Source organism: Tasmannia lanceolata, unplaced genomic scaffold, assembly GCF_043159265.1.
Source record: "Tasmannia lanceolata isolate RefF3 unplaced genomic scaffold, GAP_Taslan_0.1 ptg000019l, whole genome shotgun sequence".
Taxonomy (NCBI): domain Eukaryota; kingdom Viridiplantae; phylum Streptophyta; class Magnoliopsida; order Canellales; family Winteraceae; genus Tasmannia; species Tasmannia lanceolata.
The window spans coordinates 17,619,757-17,644,995 of NW_027518696.1; the positions used below are offsets into that span (position 1 = coordinate 17,619,757).

Consider the following 25,239-nt stretch of genomic DNA (forward strand, 5'->3'; position numbering starts at 1 on the left):
CTGCAACCTGAGAATCCATACAACTCCAGAGAAAGGATCTAACCACAGCATCCTCCTGGTCCCATCTCTCAAAGGTGGGATGCTTTGCAGTGGGAGGAGTACTCTCGAGAAATTGTACTTTACCACGACCAAGTAGGTAAGTACGTACGGCGCGCCTCCAAGGAGGATAATTCTTCCCATCCAGTCTAATCGAGGTGATCTGTAAGGGAGCCTCCGCATGAGTATAGCTAGGTGTCGAAGAAGAAGAAGCCCCATCAATTTTCAAGGAAGCCATTGACGGCAAGGATGTCTCAGTGGGTTCCATAACAATTAGTGAATGGGATAAACCTCAAATAACAAAAGAAAAACTGAGTCAAAGTCAACCAAGAAACCAACCACCACCTAACAGTCCATCACAAATATAATCGAAGCACAATCCGAAGAAACTACAAGACCCAAAAGAAAGAGACTGCCACCATGGAGCGTCAAAAGGAAAAAACAAACACAATTCACCAAGCAACAACCACAATCACGAAGCAACCAACCATCAATTCACCAACACCACTACTAACCATCAAACAACCCATACCACGACCAACCATCAGTCACAACTACGACAAATCAAAGCGAAAGAACAATGAACCCGCGCACCACGAGTAACAGGTAGATCATCAACACGCAACGATCAAGGCGAACAACCACCACGAGCCAACCAACAACCAAAAAATATCCAGCACACCAAACTCGAAGAGGAATCACCAATCACAACCCTAATTATCACCAACTAAAACCATGAATATCACCACGAAAAAGATAAACCAGAAACCACCAAGAAACAATCAAGAACGTGCTATCCCTCCAAATTGAAGGCATAGAAATTATGAAGATGGCACAGTGTAGGAGGAAGAGGAAGCAGAGGGGGTCGAAGGGATGTGAGAGAGGCTGGGTATGACGGAAAAAGGGCTGTTGTGATTACTCTGGGGTATTACGGAAGGGATTTTGCTACGGCAAGATAGATGGGGATGGGATGGGACAAAACCGTAAAGGGTTGGGGGATGGGATTACGGGGATGGGATGGGATGGGAGGGGAGGGGAGGAGGGGGGTGGGGTTACCGCAAAGGGTTGGGGGGTTGGGGTATTACAGGTTTGCCGTAAGTATGTTGTGGGCTTACGGGATTTTCCGTAATGGGTTGGGGGTTACGGGATTAAGGGTTAGGGGGTTACGGGATTAAAAGATTTGCCGTAAAGGATTGGGGTGGGAGCTAGGCAACAAGAGAAAGAGAAAGATGGGGTTACAACATTAAGGGAATTGGATTAGGGTTAGGTTGGGGTTACGGCATTAAGGGAATTGGATTAGGGTTAGGTAGGGCGGTAAGAAAAGGAAAGGAAAAATAAGAAAGAGGAAAAAGGATGTGTTAATCTACCATGGCTTTGATACCATGTTAGACAGTCACATGGAGAATGGAGAATGGAGAATGGAGAATGGAGAATTGGGGAATCCACGAGAAAAGAGAGTCCTTCGACTTCTCTAACTCACGCCCCTATTATTTTATATACTCAATAATATGAAGTTACATAAATGCCCCAATTCATCTAACATGAACAAAAAGAAAAGGGATAAAGTTAGGGAGGAAATGATTGGAAGTTCCATATAAAATCATTAAGAATGAAATATAGCAATCATCAAAACGTCCAAACGGAAAAGGAAAGGAGAGAAGAGAAGAGGATTCATAACCCAATACCCAATTTCGTAAGCTAGGGAAAAATGTTTCTAGCTTCTCTATGCCTCTATTGGACCGTAGGTGTTTTGCATGTCAATGAAAATGCAAGGAGCTTCAGTATGCATCCGTTAGATCGAAAGGTGATGAGTCACCACTAGAGAACAAGATACCATATGAAGCCTATGACACTAATAGAGAAATGACATTCCCAAAATTGACCTAACAAGAGTAACAAAGGGCAACACCTGGCTATCATCCTTTTATTGAATGGTGATGAATATTATATTATTAAAAGCGGGGAACCCGTGACGAAGAAGGTCAATACAAAGAAACCAATTCTACAAACAGGCTATAATCTACCATGAAAGTGGTTGATAGCTTCCATACAGGGAACATCTATCTACTCAAGGAGACCAAAAGTAAAAAACAACTAGACCATCTTTTGATACACCTTTCCTATCCATCCTATCAGCATCACTGTTAGCTGATCTCTTTACAAGACAAAAAGAGATTGCTGGGCTGTTGATCTTGCCTTGAATTTCATCAAACCAATGGGAAAACCTCCACGGAACTGGGAGACTTCCCTTGAGCAATTTAATGACATTGAGGGAATCCCCCTCAACAACTAGCTGTCCCTTAAGCCATTTATTGCCAATGAGGGAATCCCCCTTGACAACTACCTGTCCCATGAGGGTAGAATCTACCAATCTTAATCCCCGCAGCACGGCCCTCACCTCAGCCTCGTTTGAGTTAGCAATGCCAATCGATCCAAAAAAGCCCAAATAGTGATGCCGTGTTCATCCTTTAAAACCCCACCAATCCAGTCGGGCCAGGGTTTCCCATGCTAGAGTTATCAAAGTTAAGTTTTAGGAATCCAAGAGGTAGTGATGCCCATTCTTGGTTAATAGCTGATACTCCTGATTCAGACTATTTTGTATTTTCTTCTTCAATAAATTTCCTCTCCACCATATAAAGGGAAGTTGTTACATTTGTTTGTCTTTCCTAAAAATGACAGCATTCCCACCCCTTTTTGCCTCTCTTTTCTTGAAAATGAAGTCATTTTCTAGGAAACCAGAAACAAACAGGGTTGGAAACGCTGGGAAAACGGGTGGAAATAGCCTTTTCCTGTATAGAATTATATAAATAAATAAATATATATATATATATATATATATATATATAGAGAGAGAGAGAGAGAGAGAGAGGAAAATGACTGTGCGCTCGAACGCACATAGCTTATATGCGCTCGAGGGCACAAAACTCATGTGGGTCCACATTGTAAGGATGATCCAAAGCATTCATTTGAAAGGCCCTTACATAGATAGGGTGTGTACAAACAATCAGATCCATAGGATCATCCTAACTTATCCAAAAGTGAAGGGCAAAATGGACAGACACTGTTTGTCCACAAATCTGCCCATTTTGCCCTCCACTTTTGGATGGGTTAGGATGATCCTATGGAGCTGATTTTTTGTTCACACCTTATCTATGTAAGGGCCTTACAAATGAATGGTTTGGATCACCACAAAAAATGTGGGACCCATGTGTTTGGGTAGCTTATATGCACTCGAGCGCACAATCATTTTCCTCACACACACACACACACACACACACATATATATATATATATATAGAGAGAGAGAGAGAGAGAGAGAGAGAGAGAGAAAAGTGTAGCTACACATACTTGTAGCTAACTTAGCTACACCGACGGCTTAAAATACAGTGGGTCCCACATTGTTTGGGTGATGCAAACCATTCATTTGATAGGCCCTCACATAGATAGGGTGTGCCCAAAAAATCAGCTCCATAGGATCATCCCAACCCTACGATTTGTGGAGGCAAAAATGGATGTGTAAAAACCTTCACAAATCTGTCCATTTTGCCTCCACAGTTTGAAGGGTTGGGATAATCCAATGGAGCTGAGTTTTTGGGCACACCCTATCAATGTGAGGGCCTATCAAATGAATGGTTTGGATCACCCAAACAATGTGGGCCCACTGTATTTTAAGCCGTCAGTGTAGCTAAGTTAGCTACACGTATGTGTAGCTACACCTCTCTCTCTCTCTCTCTCTCTCTCTCGATATATATATATATCGAGAGAGAGAGAGAGAGAGAGATGTGTAAGACTTCCTGTGATTTTAAAGATAAAGCATTTGTTGGTTATTAAGTGTCACTCCATTATTTTCTCAAAGAGAGTTGCTACTTGCTAGGAAGACATTGCCGTGTCAGGAGTTTCCTCACAGCCCTACTTATTATGCCGGTCCATCTTTCGCCTTCTGTTCTTCGCTCGCGAGCTGTGCCCATCCACTGTTGGTGATGGAACAATAGCCTAGTTTCGACATAAAGTGGCCAACTCGGAAAAAAATTGCAGTTGATCCTGTCAGCGGCAGACTGCCAAGAACAAACAGAGAGAGAGAGAGAGAGAGAGAGAGAGAGAGAGAGAGAGAGAGAGAGGGAGGGGGATTGGTAAATAAGCTAACTAATGACATGAAAAGGCATACTACGAACTATTGGTCCTGTAACCAACAAAAGTCATAGCAGCTTCCCCTAGAAACTAATCTAAGCTGCCACTTAACCGACAACACGTAAAAATGGCCTATTTTAAATAACAAAAGTACCACTACATCATTGATAAAATGATAAAAATATAGCCCTGTTTAGATACACATGGAAATGTTAGGACATCTTTTAGGGACAACCATGACACAAGCATGTGTTCATATTGTTTCCAAGCACCACTACATCCTTGATATGATGATAAATATAGCCCTATTTAGGTACACAGCGCAATACTAGGATTCCTTTTTGGGACAACCTTGACACAAGCATATGTTTATATTGTTTCCCTTTCTAAAAGGACAGATTCCACATGTTTGCTGGCATAGACTAACAGAATTCATGGTAACAGTCTATTCTTTAGCAGGATAAACATATCTACGTGCTCCAGGAAAAACATAATCTTAACGTAAATTGGAGTGGGGATACCCTATGTCATCAAAAAAAATTCTTAAAGACAAACCTTTGGATAGTCGGAATCAAGAGCTATTGCTAGACTACAATCTGCAATGGCATCTGTGATCTGGCCTAGAGCTTGGTGTGCAGCAGCACGATTGCAAAAACAGATAGCGGCAAAAGGACGTGATTCCACATTGCATGCTAAAGCAGCAGTATAATGTTCAACTGCTTCCAAATGCCTTCCAGACTGAAATGCTTCATTCCCTACACCCTGAGATTGATAAAAAGAAATATAATAATGATAAACATTAACATGCCACAGAGCTATCAGACTGCAATACACAACTGAGCAAAAACTTTGTACATCTATTAGCACTTAAATTTGAAAAAAACTTTCATCTGTAACATAGAGCCAACACCAATTAAATAAAAGGATGCATACATAGGACAGCAAATAACTAATTATATCCTGGAAGCACTGATAGGGATATTTTGGTAATTTTCTTCCTCATATCCCTTCAAGCACTTGCACAAGTCAGTTGTCATTACTTAATGTATACAAAAACAAAATCCTCCCATGAATTGCAGATGATTATCAGCCTCCAATATTCCCCACAAACAGATAGAGTGCCAATATCACTAGGGCTGTAAACGGATCGAATTCGGATCGGATATGGCTATATCCGAATTCGAATTCGATTATAATTTGTACTATTCGGATTCGAATTCGACGGATACTTAATTTCTACTACTGAAATCGAATCCGGCGGATATTATTCGAATTCGAATATTATCCGTATCCATTTATCCGGTAAAGTCGAACATTCGAATTCATAACCGAATGTCCGAATTTAGTAACCGAATTCATATCTGAATGTCCAAATTCATATCCGAATTCGAAAATATCATATCCGAATTCGAATAATTCATATCCCAATTCGAAGAGAGTGAGAATGTAACCTGAGCTGCTAGGAGGGGGGAAATGAAACACCGGAGGGATGCTACAACACCGGGTCCGATGGCAGGTAACAGCGAGTGTGACGAGGTGCCAGAGATGAGATGATTTCCAACAAAGATGGTGGCCGAGTCCCTCTCCTTCTCTTTCTCCCTTTGAAACCCTCTCTAAAATTCCATAAACCCCTTTCGCTTCGTCTTCTTCTTCTTATCTGAAACCCTAGAGAGCCATTTTCCCCCTGGTTTTAAATTTCGGCCGAAACGTTTCGTTTCAGCCGAAATATTTCGGTTTCGGTGGAAACCGAAACGAAATTCACTGTGAGTCGGAAAAGTACCAAACTTCGCCGAAACGTTTCAGAAATCTCGGCCGAAACGTTTCGTTTCGGTAAAATTTCGGTGAAATTTCGGAAATTTCGGTGAAATGTTTCGGTGAAGTACAAAATTTCGGTGAAATTTCGGAAATTTCGGTGAAACGTTTCGGAAATTTCCGAAATTTCGGTGAAATTTTTACAAGATTTCGTCCGAAATTTCGTACCGAAACCGAAACGTTTCGGTTTCGGTGATGACCGAAACCGAGATTTAAAACCTTGATTTTCCCAAATCAGTGAGAGCGAATGGGAGGGAGAGATGGGCTCCGGTGGAATGGCCGGAACTAATGGCGGGTGCTGGAATTAGGAGATCGGAGAAGATAGTGGAGAGGTACTGGTGGAGTTTGGGTTTGAGAGGTTATGATGGATTTGATGGGAGATCTATGGTGGTGATAATGGAGCTGATCGTGGAGGGGTAAAGATGGGTTCAGATTTTTGGGTTTTGGGTTTTAGAGGCTAAGGTAGCCGGAATCCATGGTGGAGAATAATCAGATCGTGGTGGTGATGGTTGGTGGATCTCAAGAGGGGTTTTGGTGGCTGAAAATGGTGGAGTTGGCGGTGGAGAAGAAGATGGTGTTGATGAGATGAAGATGGGAAGGCGAAATGGGTTTGAGCAATGACGACCGACACTGGCGAGTTACCGGAGAAGAAGGCCCAAAATCTCCTCTCTCTCTCTCTCTCTCTCTCTCTCTCTCTCTCTCTCTCTCTGTTGCAGCCCCAAAAAAAAACCTAAAAAATCAGAGAGAGTCCCCTCAACAGTAGCCTCGTTTCCTATTTTATAGCTACTCTATCTCCCTCAAAATGGATCTTGACCCTCCATTTATTCCCTTTGATGGATGAGATTGGTCCTCCCATTCTCTCTTTTGCAAGTAACAAACACCCTTTTACAAATTCATCCCCCCTGTGAAATAAAGAGTAATGATATCAACACTACCATGCATTGATAACTACACAAATTCAGCTTGTCTTTTCTTCAAATTTTCACCCATTTTACAGGGACATGCTCGGGAATGGGAATAATCCTTGGTAGCCTTTCAAACACTAAAAGACAGTATGAGTCAGTGCAAATATCAAAGCAAGGTTGTGTTGATGTCACCCTAGGAGCTTTTCAATCAAAATCTTTATTTTTGGGAAACTAAAGGGAAAAACTTGGGGCCTTCAACTGAGAGTTCTAGTGGGAATTTCGGGACGGTCCTTGTTATAGGATTTTCTAAAAGGCTAGGCAAATGGAAATCTTCCGGATTTTTTGGGTTTATTTCGCAATTAGGTACTCAATTTTTCGGAAAATTTTGAGACTCGGTTTCAGACACTTCAAGGATTGGATTTTGGGAACTTTATTCGATTTTGGGAATTTGGGGTCAAGTCAAAATGGGGTGTCTACAAGTTTTCATCATTTGATAATCCAAATAGAATCAGATCACTTAAGAGCCACTACATGCACTTGCTATTTTCAAAAAGATCTCACAGGCTAATTAGAGTAGAAAACCTAAGTCAAAGAGATGTAAATTGCATAAAAGCAAACTCAATTTACTTTGGGTTTTAACTTTTATACAACCCTAAATTAGGGAAATGATCTAAGCCATTCATTTGGGTGAAAGTGTGAAACCCTCAATGGCCAAGGTTTAACGGTTTGGATCGTCAAATACGTGTACTCTACTTATACTTTTGTTCCCTATGTAATGTTAGCATGATCTAGACCCTTCAACAGGACGCCTCCTACTTGTGAGCGTCAAATACGTGGACCCTACTTCTTTTACTCAGTTTTTGAGAGTATTTCGAGAAATATAATACCCTTTAAAAATAATAAAATGAAACTAGATATCCAAATTCGGACATTTGAATTCGGATATCCAAATTCGAATTCGAATTCGAATATCCAAATTTGAATACGAATCCGGATATCCAGATACGGATACGAATTCGGATATACGGAATAAACGGATGTACTTCTCAGATTCGGATGTTAAACGGATCGGATGTAACATTTACCAGATTCGCATCCGCTAAGAGCCGGATATCTCCTAAACGGACTCAGATAATATCCGCTTGAAATAGATTCTGATAATATTCGCTTTAAACGGATTCGGATGCAGACGGTAATCGAATTTTCGAATATCCATTTACACCCCTAAATATCACATGCATTCATATCCTACCTTTATTCTTTCATTGAGAAGGTTAAATAGTGTTTATGGTAAAGCAAGGACCAACCTCCCGCTTCATAGTCATACAAATCAAATCTAAGGTTTTAAATTTCGGTTTCAGACGCTACTGAAATGGAAACTTTTCAGTGTCGGTTAGAAATTCAGGTAGAAATCCTGTAAAATCATGGATACGTGTGCATGAACGCGTGCGAATGATAGAATTTTAAGATGGAAACTTAAGAAAATGCCAGGATAAGCACAAACACACACTTAGAAACTATCACATAAACCAAACATCCATAATGGATTAATAGCATTGAACACCTAGTGACATGTGTTGTCGGCATGTCTGATAATTCAGTACATACCACTTTCCACATGTAATTTATATATAAATATTTATACATAATTCATACACCATATTTCACATGCAATTAATATAAATATAATTATGTAATACGTATTGATATAATGTATCACTAATACACTTACAGTTTTGATTGCATTATGTGTTTCAGTTTTGGTACGCGTCTCGGTGGGGATGGAAACATAAACATTTCGGTCATCTAGTGTCAGTTTCAGTGGAAACCAAAGAACCGTACTGAGGGTAATAGTTTTCCATCTCTTTAGAAACCAACGTAGACCATTTTAAGGTACAGATCAGTTTTAAAATTCTTATCGAATGGGTGTAGAATATTCAGTGAAAGAATTTCTGCAGCACATGCATTCTAGTGTTAGGAAAGTGTAGTAGCGGTATGTATCACAAAAGTGTAGCAATTAAGGTTTGGCCAAGTTTAAAAAGGATTTGAGCAAAATCTCTATGTACCCAAAGAAGTCACGTCACTATCTGTTGCTTGAGCACATACACCGTCCTAAAACCCATAAAAGACATTATTTCAGTTGATTTAGCACCAAAGATCCCAAGAAATGCTGCTAGGCATTTGACGGACCATTCCCCTTTTGAAAACAGCTTTAACTCCCTAATTTCATGGATCGGCTCTACAATACTCACCAAAGATTACGTTACACCAAATCATTTTGGTTAACTCTGATGACTAGAAGAATGGTGATCGATCCATAAAATAGTTTACGATAAGGTCTTTAGAAGGAGGAGAATTACGCTACTTCAAAGAAATTCCAAAATGTCGAAAGCCAAACTTGAGATGGTAATAGAGCCTTATCATGATAGATACAATCAATTTGCACTTTTTACATCTGTTGTATGATGAACAAATATGATATCATTTTGTTTCTATAAAAACACCTAGCAACTTTTATTAGATAAGCTAACTTTCAGTATTCAAATGACACCAACTAACACCAATGCGTACAACAAATAGCCCCTATCTGGTTAAGAGCAAGAACAAGAAGACCAACCATGGATTGACTTTTAGGCAATTTTAAGAAATTGTGCCAAAGACTATTACTGATCTTCTTTTATAATAAAACGGTTTACACCATGTCCCTCTCCCCAATTTCATGAGTAGTTGCAAAGAGAATTGAGAAGCTTCAAAGATTATTCTGTAGAAGGAGAACAGAAAAAAAAAAAAAAAACATCTCATTAGCTGAGAAACTACTTGTAAACCAAAAATTGGGAAATTCAGAATATCATATGGAGTAACTGGGCTTTTTTGGCTAATGACCATGGTTTTAAATTTCGGCCGAAACGTTTCGTTTCGGCCGAAATATTTCTGTTTCGGTGGAAACCGGAACGAAATTCACTGTGAGTCGGAAAAGTACCAAACTTCGCCGAAACGTTTCGGAAATTTCGGCCGAAACGTTTCGTTTCGGTAAAATTTCGGTGAAATGTTTCGGTGAAGTACAAAATTTCGGTGAAACGTTTCGGAAATTTCCGAGAAATTTTTACAAGATTTCGTCCGAAATTTCGTACCGAAACCGAGATTTAAAACCTTGCTAATGACTTTGGAGGTAGCGAATAAAAGAGATACCCCTTTTTTAATGTGATGATTAGGACAACTATTGGCAAGGTTAGAGTGGCGATGGTAAGGAGGCATGGTGAAGGACAAATTTCAATTGTGTATCTTATAAAGTGTGGGAAAGGGAGAGAAAATCAAACTTTAAGGAGACACTTAATTGTTAATGTCATGCCCCGATACCCAGGCTTAACCCAAATCCCACAACAGGATACTTCGCACACTTCAAATACATGGTTCAGAGCATAGTTACATGGGTGGGAAACGAATTCGGGAAGCGAGACACGAAACGGAAACGAGAAACTCAACTCAACTCAACTCAACTAAGCCTTTGTCCCAAACTAGTTGGGGTAGGCTAATGAATCCTTTAGAAAATTTTCATGAAGAAGGTGAAAGGATCTACCAAGCTCAAATCGACTAAGTCTACTCCTGACACTAGTTGGGTTCCTCTACATGAAGAAGGTGAAAGGATCTACATGAAACGGAGACGAGAAACACATAAAAAATAGTGGTGAAACGAGAAACGGAAAAACGATAGAAAATCGCACGAGAAACACATTGAGAAACGTCTTAGGAAATGCATTAGAAACATTTCAGAAACGATAGAGAAACACAAATGATAATACAAGGAAAACACGAAATATATGGTTTTATAAATTTAAAATTTCTTATTTTATTTTTTATTACAATATATGCTATTGTATTCCTTTTTAATATCTATTCCACAATTTTTTAGTGTGTTTTTTCCAAATCGATTTTTTAGTGTGTTTTTTCCAAATCGATTTTCGTAAGTTTCACATGTTTCCCACACGTATCACATACATTTTCGATGAGTTTTCCTTTTCCATACGTTTCTCAAGGTTTCACACAAGTTTCACATAAGTTTCTCATATATTTCCCATGTGTTTCAGAAAGTTTCCCCAATTTTTTCTATCATTTTTTCGAAAACGTTTCCGAAACGCATTTTAGGGGAAAAGAGTTTCCCACCTGCTAACTTCTTGCTACTATGGTTTAGAGTACACTAATAATCCGCAAATGTACAAAAGCTTTCATTCATCCATTCATATAAGTGTTGTACATCAAAAAAACCCTAATAGATTTACCACACATGGTGAACAAATTTCCATCGCAAAACATCTATCCATCTTCCACCACTAGTTGCTCCTATGTTATATCAAGCTATCGTGTACCACCTCGCCTAAGATCGGTCTCACCCTAGTTTGAGTCCTCTTTGCACTCGCTACCTCCTATCTTGAATTAGGAGGGGATTGGTCCTCTCCTACCATATAGGCAGAGTATAAAGATATGCTTTGCTCCACTATGTGTGATGTTATTTCTGCTCTATACTGCATAGCAGTCATCCTAGGACTTATGGAGCATGTTTCGATCCATACATCTATAGACGGGGTTGGCCCTGCTCCCATATTGATGTGAATCAATGGCATCCAAGAGAAAAACAAAAGAGAAAGAATAGATAATCAAGATCAAGAAATAGGGATAATTTGAGTAGAAAAGGGAAGATTTTTAAGAACCCAACTGAGCGGGTCAGTTTTTGAACCAAACTGACGAGGTACGGTTTTTAAACCACCCAAAAAGGGCAAAGAAGGAATGGGGGAAAAGAAGGAAAAAGAAGAGGGACTAATGAAAGAAGAAAGAAAGACAAAAGACGAAAGAGAGAAAGAGGAGTTTAAGGATAGAAATAGGGCTGGCAATTTAACCCGGAAAACCGGGGATCCGCCCCGCCCCGTTCGGGGCGGGGATTCCCCGATCTATGCGGGGATGGGGACAGGGATTTAAAAAATTCCCAGTGCGGGGATGGTGAGGACCTTGGCCCGCCCCGATTCATTACTAGTACCTTGCATCATAAAAAATAACTTATTTAAAATTTGAAAATCTATCAAATGATTGTTTCATTTCCCAAAGGCTTTCAAGAGCAAATTAATGAAGAAAAGACAACTGAGGTTGTGCAAATATCATTTTCCATGGACACCCTAAGATGATCCAATCGAGCTGATTTTTGGTGGACATCCTATCCATGAAAGGGCCTTCCAAATGAATGCTTTGGATCCCCCCAACAATGTGTTCCCAGCCTTGTTTTTGCACTCGAGCGCAGATAAGCTTGTCTGCGCTCGAGTGCAGAAACCCTTTACTCTCTCTCTCTCTCTCTCTCTCTCTCTCTCTCTCTCTCTATATATATATATATATATATATATATATATATATAGGGGGCGAGGTTTATGAGCTATAGCTCAGCCTGACCAAGCCACTATAAACACACCATCTCCATGTTGTTTGACTCGTCCAGCCCATTCATTCCGTAGAACCTGACATAGATAGGGTGTTCCTAACAAACCATACAATCTGGGGTGAAAAAATGGCCAGATTAGTAGACAAACAGTATATGTCCATTTTCACTCCCACAAATGGACCCCTATGATGATCCAATGAAGCTGATTTTTGGTATACACCCCATCCATGATGGTTTCAAATGAATGCTTAGGATCACCCCAACAATGTGGCCCCACCCTTGTTTCCTGCACTGCACTCGAGCGCAGGAACCCTTTTCTCATATATATATATATGTATATATATATATATATATATATATATATATATATATATATTGCATTTCTTCAATTGAAAACAGTTATTATGAGTTCTATAATTCCAAATGTAGAAAGAGAATGGAAGAGAACAAAATTCAACTTTTGTGTGAATAAATCAGTAAAAAGAATTTAAAAAAAACTACGAACATCACCATTGATGCTCTTCAATTACGACAGTTTACTGCTGTAAATGAGAATTTGAATATATGAAATATAATCCTAAAATAGCTGACTGGACATACCTTATGGTGTAACAGTTCACGCACTGTGGCAGATAATGCAACTGAAGATTCCAGGTTCTTGCTTCCATATCTGTGACAAGTTCTCATTAGCACTAGAAATATCAGAACATACCCAGAATAATATCACACTCCTTTCCTATCATGAAAGTGGCAAAAATTAACAACATGAAAGAAGGATTAGAAATTACTTTTCTACGATGGGAGCCACTTCCTCATGCTTCTGAAGTAAATCAAGAGCCTCTTCAAACTTGCCCAAATAAAAATAGGACCTGGAAATCAGGCGCCACCGCCAAAGCATAGCTGAAAAATCCTTTACGCTTTCAGAACTATGCACATTTTTCAACTGGTCCTTAGCACAACTAGCAGAATTCCTCTCAGCCGAATCTAGAGTTTGCTCACACAGTTGAACCACCTCTTCATACTTCCGCAACTGTTAGATTCCACGGAAAAGTAAATTTAGTGCTAACTCTCCAGGTATGTAAATCAGACACTACCACAAATATCAAGTTAGGACTTACATTTCAAGGCAAACTGAATTAGTACATTATGCATAGATAAGGTATAATGAAAGATTTAGCTTCACTATGATAATTTGAAGAACAGACATACAATTAAGAGAGCCTCTGCCTTCATTTCTACCAGTTTCTCTGAAAATGGACTAATTGACAGAGCCTCAGTGATTATCCGCAATGCGTTCGCTGCGTCATCAGATGTTCTCTGCTGTAGAAGTTCAGCAGAATGGTCCATATAATCAGCTACTAGCTGCCAGTCAGAAATACCACTCAATCAGTCACAAGCCATTGGCCGTGCCTTCAAACTCTTTAGTAGGTGCATGAAACAAATTAAAAGCATATAAGAAATATAGCCATATGCACAGTGATTGTCCTCATGGTTTTAAATTTTAACCGCGATCAAGACCGAAACCAAAACTACCTGAAACCGAAATTTCGGCGAGTCCCAAATTTTGGCCAAAATTTACTTTTTTTCCGAAATTTCGGCCGAAATTACCGAAATTTTGGCGCGAGTCCCATATTTTGGCAGAATTTTCGAAAATTTTGGCTTTTTTCAAAAATTTCAGCCAAAATTACTGAAATTTCGGCACAAGTTTGAAATTTGATTTTTTTTTACTGACTTTCGGCCGAAATTTTGATTTCAGCTATGTCTGAAACCAAAACCGAAACTGAAATTTAAAACTTGATTGTCCTAGAGGAAGAATTTCAGAAGGTAGGACTGGAGTCTAATAAGAGAATTAGGTGCAAGATAGGAATGAGAGTGGTGAGATCCTAGAAGATATGTGGTGGGAGAGGAGCCATTTGATTACGTGTTACCTACATTATGTGGGGTGGCTAAAACAGAAGATGTAATAAGGAATGCTGCAAAGTGAGGGAAGGTAGAGTTAGCAGAGAAGACTGTTCATGCTGGGAAAGTTGCCTTATTTCCCACCCACCAAGGGTTGTTGGGTTGTTTGGGTGGGAAGGGAAAAAGGCGAAACGGAAACTCCCGTTTAGGTTTTGCAGATAACCTAAGTATAAATAAAAGAGGAGCATGTGTTTCTTCTTTGGTGAGAACAGCAAGGTGGCTTTCCTCTTGGTGTGTGCGGCTACAAAGAGGAAAAGAGAAAGGGGAGAGAGAGGAGAGGGGGGGGGCAGGGGGTTCTTCTTGCGTGGTCTTCTCAAGATTTTTCTCTTGGGTTTTCTTTCGGGTTCTCTCGGGTTACTCTTGTATGGTCTTGGTTGAGAGAAGCAAGGAAAGGGTTGCGGGTTTGTGGGTTTGGGTTTAATCCATTGTAATCCTTATATATTGTTTTTCTTGTAGTGGAAGATCGTGTTTCTTGCCTGTGGACGTAGGCTTGGCCGAACCACGGAAGATCGGATTTGCCCGGCAGATTTTCTCAACAGCCCAAGTTGGGATTTGTTGGGTAGGCTTCAGGAATTGTATTTTCCTAACGGGTGGGCCGGATTAAAGAATTTAGAAATGGATAGCCAAATGAAGTCCTCTACTAGTTATAAGCATGGTTTCAAATTTCGGTTCAGAATGCATTTCGGTCCTCAACGAAACCGAAATTTCAGCCGACGACGGAATCATTTAAAATAAAATTTTATTTAATACAAATTTTCGACCGAAGTTTCGGTAATTTGGGTCGAAATTTCGGGAAATATTAAATAATTAACAAAATCGAGATTTTTGGGTTGAAATTCCTTAAATTTTGGGAAAAACGAAATTTCGACTGCAATTTTGTAACGTTTCGTGTATTGTGGATCTTGGTTTCGGTCTCGACTAAAATCCGAAATTTCATATTTCGGTCGAAATTTAAAACCATGGTTATAAGAGAATGGTCCATATAGGGGAAGTATCCTCACCAATGCTTAATTTTTCAAGGAGGGAGGAATCACATGGAAGATATAGGGGAAATTGATGGGGAACATTGCAACATTGCAACTATAAGAACTAAGATTTTTTTTAATGGCGATCAAATATTATTAAAATACGGAAGGAACAGCAAGACCCAGGAAGCCAAGAAGAAGAGTACAACAAACTAAACTAAAACAACTAAAACAAAATAAAACCAAGAAGCTAAGCAAACCATGGAAGCAAAACCAAATCATCCAATCTCAAGGAGGGAGAAAATCAAACACAACTCATCTCTGCCAATTCATGAACGCTCGAGCTGCTCCGCATCACAATTGGCCGAACGGAAAACGTGTCTGAATTTTGTCTGATATAACCAACCCCCAATCACATCTAGGATCACTTTGATCACATTAGAAAACCTAGAGGAGAAATAATCGTCACCATTCACTCATCTGATAACATTAAGGGTGAGTTTGAATTGCCGGAATCAGAAATCGGTATTGAAATCACATTCAATCCGATTCCAATTCCCACTGTAAAGGGAAAGGCAAGTCTGATTCTAATGTTTGAATAAGCATTCACTAGAATCCAAAACCAAACATCAAAACAATAAGGAAAAATGAAACAAAACCCTAGATTTTCAGGTTTAGAAGACGCAGGAAAAAATAATGCTTGCTTTCTCGGATGATCTCATCTCTCTTAGGAGTTTCGAATCGCCCGAAAAATTCCACTCGAGCGGGGAACGATTTTCAGATTTTTCTTCACCCAAATCTTCATGTTGCAGATTTGTTCTTGTTGATGTATGTATGTGCCTATGGGCATATAGGTAATTGTATATTTCTCTCTCTATATATATAAATACATAAGTGAGGGGGAGTCTCTCCAACTCACTCACTTTCTTCTCTTCTCATTCTTTTCTTCAACATGGTATCAGAGCCCTAGGGTTTTGATTCCCTAGGGACCCCCATAGCAGCCCCTCACCCTCTCTCTTATTCTCTCCCTTCTTCTCTACCATAACCCTTCCCTCAACCCCCGAGGCCTCTTCCATCGGCCTTCCCCTCTCGGTCTCGGCCCTCGGCGCTCGACTCTTGGCCCCCGTCCTCAGCCACCCGTCCCCGTCCTCGGCCTCGGTCCTCAGTCTTCAACAAAAAAAAAAACACAATATCTATTTCTATACGCTAATGGCTTAAATCTCTTTTACATACTCTTCTCTACTCTTCGCGGCTCCGATCTTATATCCCTAGATCCGTTGTCTTCATCATGCCAGCAAGGGTTTCTTTCATGCCCTATTTCTCATTTGTCTCTCTTCGGAGCCGCGGTCTCCATTATTGATTTCTCTGCTCTCCGCCTCAGCATCGTTTCTTCTCGTCAGTTGATTCTCTCTATTTGATTATTTACTCATGGATAGCCCAGTTATTGAGGATCACTCTCTTGGGCAGCCCCCAGTGGCTACTGTTCCTACGCCTCACCCATCCTCATCCTCTTATTACCCCCGTCTTCCTCGATAGATAGTTCATTTCCCCCCATGATCACAATTAGACTTGATGGTTCCAATTATCTGAATTGGTAAGTGGCTGTGGAGACGTATCTGATTGCTAGGGGAAAGATCTCTATTCTTCGTCGTGACACCCCTCCCTCCAGTGATCCCACTTATGAGAAGTGGGAGCAGGATGATGCCCTTATTCGTACTTTCCTCTGGCAGAGTATGTCCCTTGAGATTGCCGGGACCATGATACACCTTCTCACTTCTCGCCAGGTTTGGGATCATACTGATATTACCTTCTCCAGGAAAGGCAACCTATCCCGAATCTGTGCCACCTATTCTCAATGGATGAACTTTCGTCGCGGTGACACTCCTCTCTCAACCTACTACAGTCGGTTTGTTTCCAATTGTCAACAGTTAGATGTTCTTATGCCTCTTACCACTGATTTGACTACGGCCGCTCAGCAGCGTGATCAGATACGTGTCGTTCAGTTTCTCGAGACTTTGGGTCCTGAGTTCATGCACCTTCAGCAGCAGATATTTGGTTATGGCACAATTCCCTCTTTCCAGGAGGTTTACTTACATGCCAGCAGTGTGCTCTTGGTAACTCTGTGTAGGCTCCTTTTATTGATATTACTGTCACTGTTGCCTATGGCGTAGGTGATCGTGCTACACGTGGCGGGGGCACATTTGGCCGTGGCCATGACTCTGGTCGTGGTGGTGGATGTGATATTCCTGCAGGGCGTGGTGGCCGACCACGTTCATATTGCTCGCACTGTCGTCGTGAGGGACAATATATGGAGACTTCTATGTACTACACCCTGAGCTTTGTCCTTCTTCTGAGTCTCGTTTTGGCCGCTCAGCACATCTCGCAGCACCAGAATCTTCAGAGCCCCCCTCTTCTTCAGTTCCACCTAGCACTGGGCTTCAGGCTAATGGGGTCTTTATGTCTCGTGCCGACTATGATGAGTTACAGCGTCTCAGGTCTGCCAGCCATCCACTGACTGCGACATTTGCTCAGCCAGGTAGCTCCCCGCATCTCTTCTTACTAGCTCCAGCTCCTGGATCATTGATTCTGGAGCCTTCAATCATATGACAGGTACTTCTTCCCCACTTAGTTCATTTTGTCCCTTTTTTTATCAGTCTATCACACTTGCTGATGGGTGCTCCACTCCTATCTCTGGTGTTGGTGATATTTCTCCTCGTGTTGGTCTAACATTGTCCTCTGTCCTATGTGTGCCAAAGTCACCCTTTAGTTTACTCTCAGTTAGTCAGATTACCAAAAATCTCAACTGTTATGTCTCATTTTATCCCTCTTATTGCTTGTTTCAAGATCTCTTGACTAGGAGGACGATTGGCTCGGGCCGTGAGATTGATGGGCTTTATCGTCTGGACTGTAGCCCTCCTCGTACCATTTATACAGCTCCAACGACACATATCAGTGGAGCTACCGTCTTGGAAATCCCAGCCTTGATCATTTGAGGCGGACATCTATCGTTTCTTCTTATGTTTCCCCTTTTTCGTGCGAGGCATGTGAACTTGGGAAACACCATAAGGTGTCCTTCCCGTCTAGGCATGTTAGTCGGGCCTCACACCCTTTTGATTTAGTGCATTCTGATATATGGGGTCCCTCGCGGACTACCTTTGTTTTTGGACATCGCTACTTTGTCATATTTATTGATGATTATTCACGTATGTGTTGGCTTTACTTAAAGACCATTCAGAAATCTTCTCTGTTTTTCGCACTTTTCATTCAGAAGTTACTAACCAATTTAATTGCACTCTTAAATGCCTTCGCACTGATAATGCCAGGGAACATTTCTCAAAATCCAATGGTTTTGAGGAATTCCTTTCCACACGTGGTATCCTTCATCAATCTTCATGTGCTCACATCACACCTCTCAATAGAATGGTGTTGCCGAATGGAAAATGCGATCCTTATTGGATGGAGCTCGCACTCTTCTCTTCCAGATGCGAGTTCCCAAGTCGTATTGGGGTGATGCAGTTCTCACTACTAATTATCTGGCCAATCGACTTCCTTCCTCGGTTCTAGGCGGTTCATCACCTTTTTCACTTTTACGTCATCATCATGAACCGTTTCCTTACTCCTCGGGTCTTCGGGTGTGTTTGCTTTGTTCACAACCTTGGGCCTGGATTGGATAAATTAGATCCAAAATCTGAACGATGTATTTTTCTCGACTACTCACGAACCCAGAAGTGTCATCGCTGTTATAGCCCTCGATTACATAGATCCTATGTCTCGGCTGATGTTACATTCTTCGAGACTGAGCCATTCTTTCTGAGCTCTTCGGATACCACTCCTCTCTCTCATTCTTCAGATCTTCTTCTACCGATTCCCGTTCTTCCTGACCCGGTAGTTAGTCCATCTCCACTGTCTCTCTTACCTTCCCCTGCTGTGATTCCTGTTCCAGAGACCTTTATTCCCTTAGTGGTACCTGCTCGGCCTCCAGCTCCAGTCACTAAGAAGACATATCAGCGCTGCCATACCTCTGCAGCTCATCCATCTCCGGCAGCGTCATCACCAGCCCATCAAGAGCGTCCTCCTTCCACCTCCGAGGTATCTGTCGACTCTCCTATTGCCTCTTGCACTCGTTCTCATAGTACTGCTCACCCTATTTCGTCTGTTCTTTCATATGATGCTGTCATGCCAGTTTTTCGCAGTTTTGTGTCCTCTCTATCTTCTGTTTCTTTGCCAGAGTCCTTGGCTGCAGCACTTGATCACCAGGGGTGGCGTGCTGCTATGGACCTTGAGATTGATTCTCTTCAGGCCAATCAAACTTGGTATTTAGTTCCTCTGCCTCCTGGTGCACGCCCTGTTGGGTGTCGTTGGGTCTATACGGTCAAATATTTCCCTAATGGCTCTGTTGAGCGCCTTAAGGCTCGCTTGGTTGCAAAAGGGTACACTCAGACTTTTGGAGTGGACTATGGTGAGACCTTTTCTTTTGTGGTCAAGATTCCCTCCGTACGTGTTCTACTTTCTCTTGCTGTCAATCAGGGATGGCCTCTACATCAGTTGGATGTCAAAAATGCATTTCTTCATGGTGACCTCACAGAGGAGGTTTACATGGAGCAACCTCCAGGGTATGTTGCTCAAGGGGAGATGTCTTCCTCTGTCTGTCGATTAAAGAAATCCATTTACAGTCTCAAGCAGTCTCCTAGAGCATGTTTTGGAAAGTTTAGTGATGCCATTATGCACTTTGGCAAGAAGCAGTGTGCAGTTGATTATTCTGTCTTCAGCTGTCAATCTACAGTTGGGTGTGTACTCTTGATAGTCTATGTCGATGACATCATCATCACTGGCAGTGATACAGCTGGAATCCAGAAATTCAAGACCTTCTTGCAAAATGAGTTCTCTACCAAAGATTTGGGTCATCTTAGATATTTCTTGGGTATTGAAGTTGCATTTTCTACAAAGGGGATTTCCCTCTCACAAAGGAAATATGTCTTAGACTTACTTGAGGAGACAGGTTATCTTGGAGTGAAACTTGCCTCGGTTCCTATGGACTCAAATGTGAAGTTACTACCTGAAGAGGGAGACTTGTTAGATGACACAGGCAGATACAGGAGGCTGGTTAGTAAACTTATCTATCTTCATGGTTTTAAATTTCGGCCGAAACGAAATATTTCGGTTTCGGTGGAAAACGAAACGAAATTCACAGGGAGTCGGAAAAGTACCAAACTTCGCCGAAACGTTTCGGAAATTTCGGTGAAACGTTTTGGAAATTTCGGTGAAACGTTTCGGAAATTTCTGAAATTTCGATGAAATTTTTACAAGATTTCGTCCGAAATTTCCTACCGAAACCGAAACCGAGATTTAAAACCTTGTCTATCTTACAGTCACATGCCCAGATATCTCCTTTGTTGTTGGTGTTATCAGTCAATATATGAGTTCACCTCGTACTTCACACTCGGCAGCGATTCTTCAAATTCTTTGGTATTTGAAAGGTGCTCCAGGTAGAGGATTGTTATTCAAGAAACATGGACATCAGAAGATAGAAGGGTACACAGATGCAGATTGGGCAGGATCTCTAGCTGACAGGAGATCTACCACAGGATACTGCACATTTGTGGGAGGTAGTGTCATGGCAAAGTAAGAAACAGGAGGTTATCTCCAAATCTAGTGCAGAGGCGGAATATAGAGCGATGGCGCACACAAGTGTAGAGCTCATTTGGTTACGCTCTCTTTTGTCAGAGATTGGTTTCTCGCCATCATCTCCTTCTCAGTTATACTGTGACAACAAGGCATCGATTCACATTGCCACAAATCCAGTCTTTCATGAGAGAACTAAACATATCGAGGTTGATTGCCACTTCATCCGACATCGAATTCAAAGAGGAGAAATAGCACAGTGTTGACTAGATCAGTGGACCAATTAGCTGATATGTTTACCAAGCAGTTGAACAAAGCCAAATTGAGTGATAATTGTAGCAAGCTAGGAATGTTTGACATATACATTCCAGCTTGAGGGGGAGTGTTGATGTATGTATATGCCTATGGGCATATAGGTCATTGTATATTTCTCTCTTTATATATAAATACATAAGTGAGGGGGAGTCTCTCCAACTCACTCACTTTCTTCTCTTCTCATTCTTTTCCTCAACCATTTTGTATCTTGCAAATGTCATCAGAAACCCCCAGATTTGGCAAACAGTGTTCTTTTTTTTTTTTTGTGCTGGAAAGAAACCAAGAAAAAATGCAATCTCAGTATTTTTCTCCTAATAGCTTTGTTGATGGAAAGAAAGAGCAATCCAATGGGATTTTGGTGAGGAAGGGGGTACGCGAGAGAATGTGAGAAAGAGAGAGGGAGATAGAGATTTTCGGTGAGAGGGGAGAGATTTTTGTGTGAAGGGGTATGAGAGAGATTCTAGGTGAAAGGGGATAAGAGAGAGAGAAAGAGAGAGATGGGAATCAAGAATACCACTTCTTTGGAGGGTTTCAGACTCCAACCAATATTCCCGCCCTAATTCCGTCGTGGCGTCCCATTCCGATAACTAAAGAGCGGCTGAAATCACGGTAACGAAATCAAATGCCGAGTCTTTTTCCTAATTCCTGCAAACCAAAGGGTGTGTTTGGATTGCCGGAATCGGGAATCAGTACCGGTGTCAAATTCAAATCCAATTCCAATTCCCACCTTAAACGGATAACGATTCAAATTCTAGTGTTTGTGTGAGCAGTGGAATTATTCCCGGGAATCAATCGTGATTCCAATTCTAGCGTTTGGTAAAGCCCAGACCAACGACGGAATATAATCAAAATTTCAATAAATGGGTTACTTACACATTCATTGATTGTTCAGAAACAAGCCTTGCAAACTTCTAATAAATCTGTATATTTTTCTCATTATATTACCACAATATTTTCATTTAAATTGTTTTTTAATCTTAATTTTTCCATTAATTTTTTTTCTTATTTTGGCACTATTCATTTGATGAAATTCCAAAGAAAGAAAAAATCAAAACCTCTTATGAACAAGAAGCAACTAACATGGGACTTTATTTTAATCACATTGTTCTTAAGCTCAATTACCAGAGATAGAGCTCAATTAACAGAGATGCAGAGAAATTAAAAAAATAGAGATGCAAAGAGAGAGAGAGGGGGGAAAGAAAGAGAGGGGGAGAGCTCTGAAGATTTTGCAATGACGAGAGAAAGCTCAATAATGTTAAAACAAGATAAAATCCTCACCGTCCCTTCTCATTGTTTTTGTTCTTCTACTTTCTAGGGTGTACAGCTTATAGGGTAAAATGGAGAGAGAGAGAGAGAGAGAGAGATGAGGACGTCTCTTTTCCTGGTTGCTCTAGCTTTCTAGGGTTTTGTTGATATTTTGGGTTTCTACAATGCCTCTTCTGCATCGCTACAATGTCTTTCTTCTTCGATCCAAAGGGAGAGAGAGAGAGAGAGAGAGAGAAGTTTGAGAGGGGAGTCGTCTAGTAATATTCGATGTTTTAAGAGAAGCCTAGTAATATTCTATGTTTTAAGAGAAGCGTTACAAACCTAATATCGCCATTTTCTTCTGATTCCGGGAATCAGAATAACACCCCCTGAGGTGGGTAACAAAACACCCCCACCCGGATTGCCATAGGTCGATCTGTAAAACTCCATCTAGGATGAAGATGATGCCACTACTACACAACCGGATGACCTTCCATGACCAGTAGAAAGACGAAACTGAGATCCCCTAAACAAAGGGAGATTAGCCACCCACCGCACAACCATTGAGAAGATTTGACTTTGAATTCTCTGAACGTTCGTAGAAATCCCATTAAAAACTCTTAGGTTCCTTTCCTCAAGGTTCCAGGTTTCGACTTCAGTATTATGCATTTCAGTCGCCGGAAATGGAAACACATTGATTTAGGATGGATATTTTAGTGGAAATGTTGTAAAATCATAGAAGCATATGAAAATGATAGGACATTTAAGATGAAACTTTAGGAAGTGATATAATAAGCACAAATACACACTTAAAACCATCACATAAGCAAAAAAATGACCCATCATAATTTAGCAACAGTGAACACCTAGTGACGTGTTGTTGTGCATGTCAGATAATTCAGTGAATACCACATTTCATATGCAATTATATAAATAAAATTATGAAACACATACCAGTATGGTATGCCACTAATATACTTATGATTTTGATTTCAGTATGTGTTTCAGTTGTGATGAAAATGGAAACATTTTGGTTGTTTCCTGTCGGTTTCAGTAGAAATTTAAAACCATACCTTCTCTTCCAGACTAACCACAAAGTAGAAGCAAACAAAAGGTTTCAAAGATTTCTACCTCTAGAGCTCCAAGGAGCAAAGATCCAAGTCTCAAATAAGATAAGGCCAACCCAACTTACTCTGAAGTCTGAATAAACTGAGAAAAAAATGACCAAATCGAATTAATGAACCTACAATGGATCACCAAATGATCAGTCGATTTGGCATCCTTATGGCATAGAGCACAGTGGTAACAAAAAAATTAATAGGAACTAAGCTTCCAAGGCATTCATTTTGGTGTGTGCATGACAACCATGAGGTTTTGGGTTGAAGCCAGCTTACCTATGAATTAAAAAAAAAAGAGAGAGAAAATATGGAGAAAAGGATGTGATTTGGTATTACACGCAGTAGGATCAAATGCAAGAAATTGAGGACATAAATCCAGTGTTTCAAAATGCGGATGCCGATCAAGACGTGACCAAAGCAAATCCTAGCCGACTCGGCACAACGCAGTTGACTGCTCTTGGACGTGGTCATAAATCGTGAGTCAAATGAGTTTTGATTGACTATGTAAGGGAAAAACGTGGACTCGGACAAGAACGCAGCCAGGACCCGGGGGAGGGGAGGTCAACGATGATGAAGGGGAGTTTGGAAACTATGCATAAATCGCATTATCGCTTGCCACATCTTAGAAAGTTAGAAGAAAATCACATCGGAACCATGTGATTGTTTTGACATCTGTAAGATGGCATTTGACATTCAAACCGAAAGAGAGTGTTCTTAAAAGCTTTAGGAGAACATCTAGCAACTCTAGTAACTTCCCACTACTATAAAACCCTAAAAATCAAACCTAGGAAACTCTATTCTAGAACCATTTGATTATTGCTAAAATAAGACTGCTATATATTCAGCCAAGACCTAAGAACTTCATGATTTAGAAACCTGAAAATCTCTTGAATCTGCTCCAAACAATTCATTTTCCAGACTTTCTTCCTTCCTTCATACTTATATCGATATAAGAGACCAACTCCAACACTCGTTATGACAGGAAAGTTTCCTACATGGAAACAATTTGAATACTAACAGACTTTGTGTATGCAAACATCCAAAAAGAGTCACTATCTAAATGACTAAATCCATCAACAAATTCCTTGGAAGTAGAAAAGGGAACTCAATATTCTCCTTTTGCTTAAGGTGAATTATCCGGCCACTTGGTAATGTCAAGATGGCATCATTAGATCTGGCCAATTTCCAAACCCATTTTCCTTGCTTTTCTCTCTCTTATTTCTTGGGCTTTGAGGAATTGCATGGTGGGCCCTGCTGTACCAAATTGTGGGCTGAAATTTCCGCGAATTATAGACCCTGCACAAACAAATCAAGAACCATCTTGTTGACCGCATCAATGAAGAACCTCAATGCCACCATCTACTAACCAACAACCAAGTCCACCTATCTAGAGGCTTCATATTGCCCAACAAATTTCCATAGGAGACCCTTCCTTAAAGGATGACCCTCGAAAGGAGATTAAGGGATTAACACGGATGAATTAATCCATGTACCTCGAGCAACAATATCCTCTTCTCAGAAATAAAAACTTTCCAAAACGTTTTGACATATCCCCAACCCAATGCCACTTTTTCCATCCAACTAGCCATAGAAACAACGGGAATACCTTTGAAACAAATTAGCAAAGCAATATGCTGTCTCATTGCTTCCATGTATGCATGTTATCCTTGAGAAAATTCAGGCAATCCATAAAGATCTCTCCAAGAAAATTA

The 25,239-nt window shown here is 40.6% G+C and overlaps 1 protein-coding gene across 3 annotated transcripts in view; it reads right to left on the reverse strand.

Moving 5' to 3' along the window:
- LOC143853432 (uncharacterized) overlaps positions 1-25,239 on the reverse strand; it is a 52,368-nt gene that overhangs the window by 17,508 nt on the left and 9,621 nt on the right. For all 3 annotated transcript variants that reach the window (XR_013237119.1, XR_013237118.1, XM_077363193.1), the window contains exons 4-7: positions 13,513-13,665; positions 13,092-13,333; positions 12,904-12,973; positions 4,720-4,926 (exon numbers count right to left, since the gene is read on the reverse strand). Coding sequence is in view for 1 of the 3 variants with exons in the window: in XM_077363193.1 (XP_077219308.1) it covers positions 4,720-4,926; positions 12,904-12,973; positions 13,092-13,333; positions 13,513-13,665 (672 nt within the window). In the remaining 2 variants the exon portion in view is untranslated. The remainder of the gene's footprint in view (positions 1-4,719; positions 4,927-12,903; positions 12,974-13,091; positions 13,334-13,512; positions 13,666-25,239) is intronic.